The 9,438-nt window shown below is 42.5% G+C and overlaps 1 protein-coding gene across 2 annotated transcripts in view; it reads left to right on the forward strand.

The window, feature by feature from the left end:
- The window catches only part of EMP1 (epithelial membrane protein 1), a 45,847-nt gene extending 37,621 nt beyond the window's left edge, over positions 1–8,226 (forward strand). For both annotated transcript variants that reach the window (XM_020787945.3, XM_073000194.2), the window contains exons 3-5: positions 2,827–2,932; positions 3,060–3,200; positions 6,342–8,226. In XM_020787945.3, the coding sequence (XP_020643604.1) occupies positions 2,827–2,932; positions 3,060–3,200; positions 6,342–6,502 (408 nt within the window). In that variant the 3' untranslated portion in view covers positions 6,503–8,226. The remainder of the gene's footprint in view (positions 1–2,826; positions 2,933–3,059; positions 3,201–6,341) is intronic.
- The last annotated feature ends 1,212 nt before the right edge of the window (positions 8,227–9,438 follow it).

Genomic DNA, 9,438 nt, shown 5'->3' on the forward strand with positions numbered 1-9,438 from the left:
AACTTGTTGTTCTCTAGAGATGCTGGACTACACCTCTGTGAGTCCCCGTTCCGTGATGGGAATGATAGCCCACCATCTATGCGAGGCACTGAGTTGGCAAAGGCTGCCATAGGGAATGCTGTCATGAGGTCTATGTTCCTTGCCCTCCTAGCAATGATAGACCTGAAGCACTTGCTCAAAAAGGTTCAGGGACATGTCAGTTTATTGATTCTCAGGGAGTTCTAAATCAAGCGATCACTTCATTGGGGCAACTAAAGGAAAAATGGTGTAAGCAGTCTTACACACTACCTGATGTAGTAAGTTATTCTTTATGGTCACTTTATCAGATGAAGCATAAGTCTGCTTAAGAAGATACTCTTTTAAAAATGGCTTAACTGGCTCTGTAAAAGAGTCTCTTAACTAGAACATACTAAACTTTCAGTAAATGAATGTGCACCTTTGAGGCATTCTCTTGCTTTCATTCCTTGTCCTTGGGACCTTCTCCCTTCCTTCCCTTTTTTTCCCACAGCCACATGACAAGTTAGGCTTTCAGCATGCCAGTGCCAGCATGGCCAAGAGCAAATCTGTACTTCGGTATAGGCAGTGCTGGAGGAAAGTGCCCTTTGCAAAGCCCTAGAAGAACTGACCTGATCCGTACCTCCCAGGCTTATGTGCAAATGGAAACTTAGCTGTCCATCATCTTTTCCACTTCCTTACGTTCTGACAGGATACTCAGCTCAGTAGACCCATTGCTATATGTTTAAAAGCATGCCCTTTGCAAGGAGGAGAATATTTAAATTTAGATTTAAATAAAACTTTTTTGCAGATTTATTTATAATGGCAATTAATAAAGAAACAAGATGTACGTGTGTAAAAGGGACATGGAGCAGTAATAAACGGAGAGCTTGGGAAAGTTCCCTTTTTTTTTTGGATTGCAAATCTCAGCCCTTAAAGAGCCCGTGTGAAAGAGAACCAAGTGACACCGTGCATAGAATAGGGCTCTAGAATCATCTTAGAATTGGAGAGCAGGAAGGGACCCTATGGATCACCTGAGTTCAGCTCCTGTCAAGGAGGCCCAGTGGGGAATTGAACTCCCAACCTCTGGCTCCCCAGTCAAATCCCTAAACCACTGAGCTATCCAGCAGTTTTCTGCCTCAAACCTCCAATCAGCCACAGAATTCAGTCCAAATTCAAATCTTCAATCAGCCATGAAATTCACTGGGTGCCCTTGGGCCATTCACATTCTCTCAACCTGATCTACCTCACAGGGCTACTCTTGGGATAACATTGGGATAACAGGGGAGAACCATGCATGTCATCTTGGGCTCCCTGGATATAAATGGAACAGTCAGACAAAATGACCATCTCAGCCCTGCAGTTCTTCTCCCATCATGGACCATACCTGAGGGGTTAAAAAAAATGTCTGGTGTCACTCCTTTTGCCACTGCAGGTTGTTAGGATAATTCTAATAAAGTGACCATCGTGTGGATTCTATATTGCTGGAAAATTAACTCTGGAATAGTATAGTCAACTCTGTGGAGCTGGGTTTCCGGACGATTTTAATATGCCCATTTAAAATGACCCATGACAGCTTAGGGTTTAAGAGGCAGCTCATAATCCCTATTAGGCAAATTGTGATTAAGCGTGTAGCCTTTATGGGAGAAGCAAATACTGTACAGCACTCAAGTGCTATTCTACCATTTCCTTTGTCTCAGCTTAATGGCATGGCAAAGTGCTTTAGGAGAGAGGGAGGCCAGCAGGAAGTACAGTGGTTTCGAAGGCATTCCTGATGAAAGATTGAAAATGGATGCTTTTCAGACTGCTTTTTCTAGAGCACAGAAAAGATATACAAAAGAGATGCTTCCGGGTCTCTACAACCACCCTGTTGAAACTGGTCTAGCACTGGTGTTGAAAGGCCTTCCTTATACGTGATCTTGCATGAACAAGCATAGGAAAAGCCCCTGGACTTCCTCAGACTTATTTGGGAGTCAACCTGGTTATGTTTATATGTCTAGCTAGTCGCTACCACCAGCCAGGAAGAAAAGTAAAAGGCAGGTAGGTGTAGAGTTTATAGTCTATGCTCAAGGAAAGCATGGGGACATTTTACTTATGCTTACTTGAGCCACCCATGAGTTTGCCCAACCCAAGGAATGGATCCTATGCTTTAGTTTAGGATGACCTCTGCTGGATATATCCTCCTATTTGAAAAAAGCCTACCATTTGTGTTTTTTTCTTATGCCAGCATAACATTGAAAAACAACAGGATGAACACTCAGAAGCCAAAAAGCTCAGGAAACCACAGGAAATTCTTCATCTTCTCAGCACTCTGTTGTTCCTGGGTTTGGCATAGCTCCTGCCTGAGCAAAAATCTAATGTCCATGAAAGCTTCCATCAGTTTATATCGCCTGTCTTCTAAGTCGCCAAAATTTGCAGCCATTTGTTGCTACTGAGCTTCTTAGAAACTTTCACAAACTAGTCAGAAACTGCACTTTTCCAAAACTGTCTTCAGCAACATATCTACATCAAAAATGTCATATTTCTTAACAGACAACATAGTAGCCAATGGTTTGTACATGACTCTCAGACCCTTTTTGTGGCCGCCATGTATCCTGCATATTAAAGAACAATTGGCGATAAGCCAAGACCCTTGTTAAGTTGCAGCGGCTTCCTTCCTTTTCCACCACCCCAGGAAGGAAAGCAGAACTCTTACAGAACTTTATGGTATTGTAGGATGGTTATTATAACCCTGAAAGCTTCTTTATACTGTACTATTTGAGAATTAACTCGACAAATCGGTCTTCTTGGATAGACAGCCATAACAACAAAAGATTTTCTGTTTTGTTCTAGGTTTGGATGGCAGGCCGGATTGGTACTGCGACAAACTCAACAGGGCTCTGGATGGAATGTCTAAATGGGCAGTGTTCAGATGTTCATGTTTCAGACAGTGACCTCTGTAAGAGACCTTTTATTTTCCTCTTAATGTAATCTGCAGTTTTTGAAGCACTGTGATGCATCTAGCATCCAGAGTGCCTTCCTTCGCACTTATACCTGTTTCTTTCTCTTCCATGTTTTGGCACCAGCTGCCCTCAAATCAGTGCAAGCTTTCATGATCCTGGCCATCATCTTTTCCTTTGTCTCTCTGGTGATGTTTGTGGTGCAGCTGTTCACGATGGAGAAAGGAAAACGCTTCTACATCACTGGAGCCTTGATGCTGATTGGCTGTAAGTGAGATTCACACAGACACACACAAATATAGTTATCGGTTTGATTTATATCTCTCTTCACGACAATCCAAGTAGGACTTAAGGCAGTTCACACACACACACACACACACACACACACACACACACACACACACACACACACACACACACACACACACAAATTAAAACAGGTACAAACAATAACATGGCAATTTATTAGATTAATAAAGAATTAAACAGAATACACTATTAAAGCATAGCAGGAGTTTACATATTGCCAGTTTGGCCTAGCATTTAGCCATGCCATTCAGTGCCGAAAGAAATCATTAGCTAGCCGGGGTTCCCAGTGTTCATGACAAAAAGAGGAGAAAAGCTAGTTGCTATCTCTTCTGGAAACAGAGATATAAGGCAAAACAATTAACAGAGCAGCATTCACCAGCCTGGCACTTTCCACCTGTTTTGAACTACAAATTCTATCATCCTTAGCTAGCAATCAAATATGTAGTGCAGAGCATTTAGAAAGTTCTAAGTCTGGGAACCCACCAGAAAAAAACAGAAGGAGGCCATTTCAGGGAGGAAAGAGCTAATTGCCACTGTGGGGAACTGTGTCAACTACAACACCACATGACATTTCTGGTCGGGTTTCCTTTAAAACTAACTAATGACTCATTTTTTAACTTAGAGAATTAAAAATTTTACCCACTACGTTCATCTACTTTAAATAAGGTTTGTGGGACCACTAACTAAAATCTTAACTAATTAGGCTTTTGCTCTAACATTCCAATCTCACACGTCTAGCCAAGGCAGTGGGCTCCTATTTCTAGGGCTCCCTTTGTGAATGTTATATGCCAAAAAATAAAGCCTGACTGGTTGTCAATTGCCTCCAGTTCTTTTAATTGTATTAAAATCCAGCTAATTTTTGAGTTGTAGCTTGGAGGTTTTTTAAACTACACTATTTTCTCTATCTGCATAGTTGATGAGTTAACTGAGATTGGGTATTATTGTTTGATGAAAATGTTGTGAGGGCTTTTGCTTTGGGCTACAGTCTGTAATCTGTTAATCAGTTAACCAATTCCAAATATTTTTAGCTGACTGAGGTGGCATCCCTGAAAAATGGAGCAACAGATTTAAAGTGAATAATTGAAACATAAATATTTACAAAAACTGCAAGTAGCAGATGCTATTAAGTGCATCTGTTTAGTTTACCAATGTGGAATACATACTGCTGACAAAGACTGAGGTTTAATCTCTTAATGAGAGATTATCTGCTTCAATTTCCTAAACACTTGGGTCCTGGCCCTCCAAGAATCAGGGATGAATGGACATGTGTGGTCTCAAACCTCTAGACTGCTGCCCTTGATATAAATGGTGCCAAGACTGAAATATTGTGGTTGAAAAACAATGCAATAATCAAGGTGCTTAATTTGCATATTTGAAATACGAATAATGTGCTTCATTAGCATAATAAATAAGACTTTTAGAACATGCAAATCAGTGCACCCAAATTTGAGGGTCTGGAATATAGCAACTATAAACATGATTGAAACAAAACTGTATTTTAAACATATCAATTTAATGTGCAGCACCTTCCCATTAAAAATGTCTTTATGGCAGACAAGTCATTTTTCCACAGCGAGACTAAAAATGTTTTTGTTTGGAGGTGGAAGGACAAGAGGGAGGGAGTCAGTCATTAGGACTACACACACATACACACACCATGTTTTGATAAAGCTCTAGAGCAGTGACTAGGGATGTGGTGGCGCTGCGGGCTAAACCGCAGAAGCCTTTGTGTGCTGCAGGGTCAAAAGAAAAGCAGTCGTAAGATCGAATCCACGTGACGGAGTGAGCTCCCATTGCTTTGTCCCAGCTCCTCGCCAACCTAGCAGTTCGAAAGCATGTAAATGCGAGTAGATAAATAGGTACCATCTCGGTGGGAAGGTAAACAGTGTTCCGGGTCTAAGTCGTGCTGGCCACATGACAACGGAAACTGTTTGGACAAACGCTGGCTCTACGACTCGGAAACGGGGATGAGCACCTCCCCCTAGAGTCGGACACGACTCACTAAAAATATGAAGGGGAACCTTTACCTTTACCTAGAGCAGTGGTTCCCAACCTTGGTTCCCCAGATGTTCTTGCACCTCAACTCCCGGAAATCCTGGCCAGCAGAACTAGAAGTGAAGGCTTCTGGAAGTTCAAGAATATCTGGAGAGCCAAGGTTGGGAGCCCCTGCTAGACAATGGTTTGTAGGCCACTCTAGGACATATAGTAAATCATGGAGCATTGTGAGTGATTAGCCAGACTGGATTGTAGGTTATTCTAGGGCAGAGGCCATGAAGCTAAGAAATCTAGATAGTTTGTACCCCACATTTGGAAGAGAATTTGTATTATCCCTTCAAGACATAGATTGGCACACATGGGAACAGCTCATCCTTTCAGTCTTCTATCCTTATGACAACCTTAGCGCTGTTTGTATTATTGCAAGCGTTTGAAGTAGGAGAGTTTAAAGAGTTTCTTCAGAAAAGAAGATTCATTTTTTCAGAAGTATTTAGGGAGACCTCATCCATATGTAAAGGCAAAAACAGACTACAAACCAGTTTTATAGTCAGAAGCAACACTGCCTTAATGGTTAAAGGTTTCCCTTCCATGAGGATCCATAGCACCCCACGGCTACCAATTAGTTTGCTTTTGTTCCTTGAAGATAAGCGCAGGACTTAATGGCAAGATAATCTCATTGGCCTGGAAACTGAAAAGGCCATCTTTTGAGGAAAATGTTGATCACTTCTGATTACAAGGCTGCTGCCTTGTCTGCTTCTGCCCTCAGAGACCTGAATAACTTTGTGACAATTGAGCTATCCGGTATTCAAAAGCTAGAGCACGGATTAGCAGCAGAGCTTAGAAAATCTGGGTTTTTTGGACTTCAGCTCCCAGAACAGCATTCTGGGATATGAAGTCCAGAAAAGTAACTTTTCCTGGCTTCAGTTAGAAATGTTATAACAACAAACTCAGCACAGTCGATTGGAGGGTTTTTAATTGTCATTGTGAGAGCCAATCTCCTCAGCTGTCTCTGCTCATTCATATTAGCCACTATTGTGGCACCTGAAATCATTTGGATGGATGAAATGTTGGCATTAATGCATTTCTCTCTCTTCTCCTGCACAGGGCTTTTTATCCTGATTGCTGTTTCTATCTACACTGCCCGATTTCCGCAATACTTCGTAGGCAAGGAGGACCACCATGGTTATTCCTTCATCCTTGCCTGGATTTGCTTTTGCTTCAGCCTCATCGTTGGGGTTCTGTATCTTGTACTCAGAAAGAAATGAGGGCCCCATTGGGTGAAAGTGGGAGGGAGGATTAGAAAAACCAGGGGGCTTGTGGGAGGGATGTGAAGTCACTTTGCAATGAGAATGGTTTTCCAAAAGAAATGATTCCACTGCTCAGCAACCATGCCCAGTCACTGAAAGGCATCCACCAAAAAGAGAAAAAGAAGAGGCTGCAGACTCCTCATCAGGGGATCAGGATGAGGAATGCTTGAAGACCCTTCACAATAGCCAGAGGCCGTCTCCTTTCTCACACAATTATTATGAGCATCTCTTCTGAAAGGACATTAAACTTCTGCCTCCTTGACTGCAGAAAACCTAGGAACAGCACTGAAGATTTTTGCCTTTCTTCTCTAGACCTCTAGCAAAGGGACCTCCTCTGGGCTCTCTGCTCTTCATCCTCGCTCCTTTGTGGAAGGTGTGGTGAGATGAGCACTGAGATTTGTCAGGCCTTCTAAATTTAATGACGGTACAGATTCCTTGTTACGTGTCCCTGAAAAGTGAAAGACATGAAATGTGGAACCAGCCTCACTTGAGGCCAATTTTCAGGATTAAAAATCACAAATGAGTAAGCCTGGGTATTTCCACCATAGTCTTCATCACTTTTCTTTCCTTCCTTCCTCTTTTAAAAGGAGGAGGATAGAGTTCTTGCTGCTGAAGAGATGAGGGAGGTGGTGGCAATAGCCGCTGAGAAGAGTGGTTGAGGGCAGAGAGGCAAAAATGTTAATTATGCAGAGTGGAGACCTTCTGTAGTGCTCAAAAGAATATCATCAAAGGGCATCACTTCCTGTTAGAGCTCATTGTGTACCTATTTGACACAGCTGCACTATGAAGGCCTCACAGAGTCCCCATGGTATCAGTAAATTGATGGGTCTGTGGTGGTCACAGCCCACAAGTAGTAAGACTGAAAGAGCTTTCTCTGGTCAGATCACTGAAGCATTCACCATTGGCACAAGAAATCTCTCCTCTCACCACCAAACTGGGTTTCTTCCATTATCTCTAGATAATGGGCAACTTCAGAGTGCTGCATTGTTAGGGTTAGGGGGTTGGTTTTTTAAAAATCAGGTTTTTAAAAGCTAGTTTCGATGGACAATGTGTACCTTGTTCTCCTTAAAGGCCTTTAAATCCTAGAAGAAACGTGCCCTGTGGGATAGAGCAGGGCTGTTGTTTCAGGATTCTGCCTGGCTGGGTGATGTCAGTCAGGGTTTCCAGTTTGCCTCTTCCAGCGCCACCGTCCATGCTTTCCTTTTGTATAACTCATCTCCCAGGGGACTAGAGAAAGCCCAGCTAATTAAAAATTTGCAAACAGAAAGCTAAGCAGGAAATGGCAGTGTGGAAGCAGGAAGAATTATCATTATGCTATAGTTTCTGTCCACATCAGGATTTTCAGTCCTTGTATTCCTGCCACTGCTATCCGTTACAGATTAGAATAATAAGTGGGAACGATGAGTGGCAAGAAGATAACACTTTCTTTACTCTTTGCTCCATTCAAATCATATAAAAAGGGGACACAAATTCAGGGCTGCCAAGTCTAGTTGAAACAGTATTCTCTTTCCTTCTCTCTTTGTTACATTCTTTTCCCATATAGACTTCTGTAATTGGTTAGATTGTTCTACTGTTTTACTTGCCATTTCTTGAAGTTTACTTCAAATGCAGTCAATGTAAATATTTTGATACAAGTGTTTCGAACAGTAAGGATAAAGAAAAATACAATCCATTTCCCTTTATCATTCTTGCTTGAATTGATTTTCTTGGAGTGTGCATCATGGTTTCTTTTTTCTAAGTTTGCTCATAAAGATGGGGTGACCGTCTGCAGGGTTACTATCTCTAGAGCAGGTGTGGGGAGGAAGTGGATTGAGGTCTGCTAGATCTTTGACTGACTTGCAGTAGATCTACCTCCCGTCTTCTGTTAATTAATAGTTATGGAATGTTGTCAAGTCGATGCTGTCTCTTTCCAGGGTTTTCCAGGTAGAGAATACTCAGAAGTGGTTTACAGTTCTCTTCTTCTGGGGGTGCCCTGAGACTGTGCAGCTTGCCCTCCAAGGCCACCCAGGCCGGTACTTCTTCCAGGAGTCACAATAGTCAGAGATCAAAACCAGCTATCCAGGTCACGGAAAAATGACACAAAACTGAATAATGCAAATCAGCTCAACGCCTACCTTATAACTGTGTGTGCACCTGTGTTGATGAAGAAGGCTAAACTATCCTTGAGGTTAAATGAGTAATACTGTAGCCTTACTTATATAAGAGAGAGTTGATCGGTCTGAAGGCACTGGCTAGAGTCTTAGCAAATGTATGCTTCTCCAGTTCAACAGGCAGAGAGACAAACCTCGGAGTAAGTAGCACTGGAGGAGCAGAACCCTTCTGAAGTGTTTTAAAGACTGTGCATCCTTTGAGAGTCAGTGTAGTGTAGTAGATAAAATATTGGACTAGGGCATAGGAGACCTGGGCTCAAATCACTGCTTGGCCGTGGAAACTCACTGGTATATGCCAGTGTTAAACTACTCCTGAGTTCTTGAACATCTCATATACCTTGGCAACTCTATTACTGTCAGCATAAGGTGGAAGTGACTTGACAGTGTCTCTCTCTCTCTCTCTCTCTCTCTCTCTCTCTCTCTCTCTCTCTCTCTCTCTCTCTCTCACACACACACACACACACACACACACACACACACACACACACACACACACACACACACACACACACCATCCACCTCCATCTCCAATGGGCTCACCAGTATGACAATGTTTGTATGTGTGCTGCACTTATGCCATGCCACAATGCCAAATAGCCAAGCACCTGACTTGGGAGAGAGTGTGGGTCCTTGTGCCCATGGTGTCATTTGGAGTAAGGCAATAAATGAAGCATCAGATTTACAATTCTTGGACCTTCTTCTTACAGCACCTAGCAGCCCTTGCAATATGGTACAGGACCCAGG

Source organism: Pogona vitticeps, chromosome 5, assembly GCF_051106095.1.
Source record: "Pogona vitticeps strain Pit_001003342236 chromosome 5, PviZW2.1, whole genome shotgun sequence".
NCBI lineage: Eukaryota > Metazoa > Chordata > Lepidosauria > Squamata > Agamidae > Pogona > Pogona vitticeps.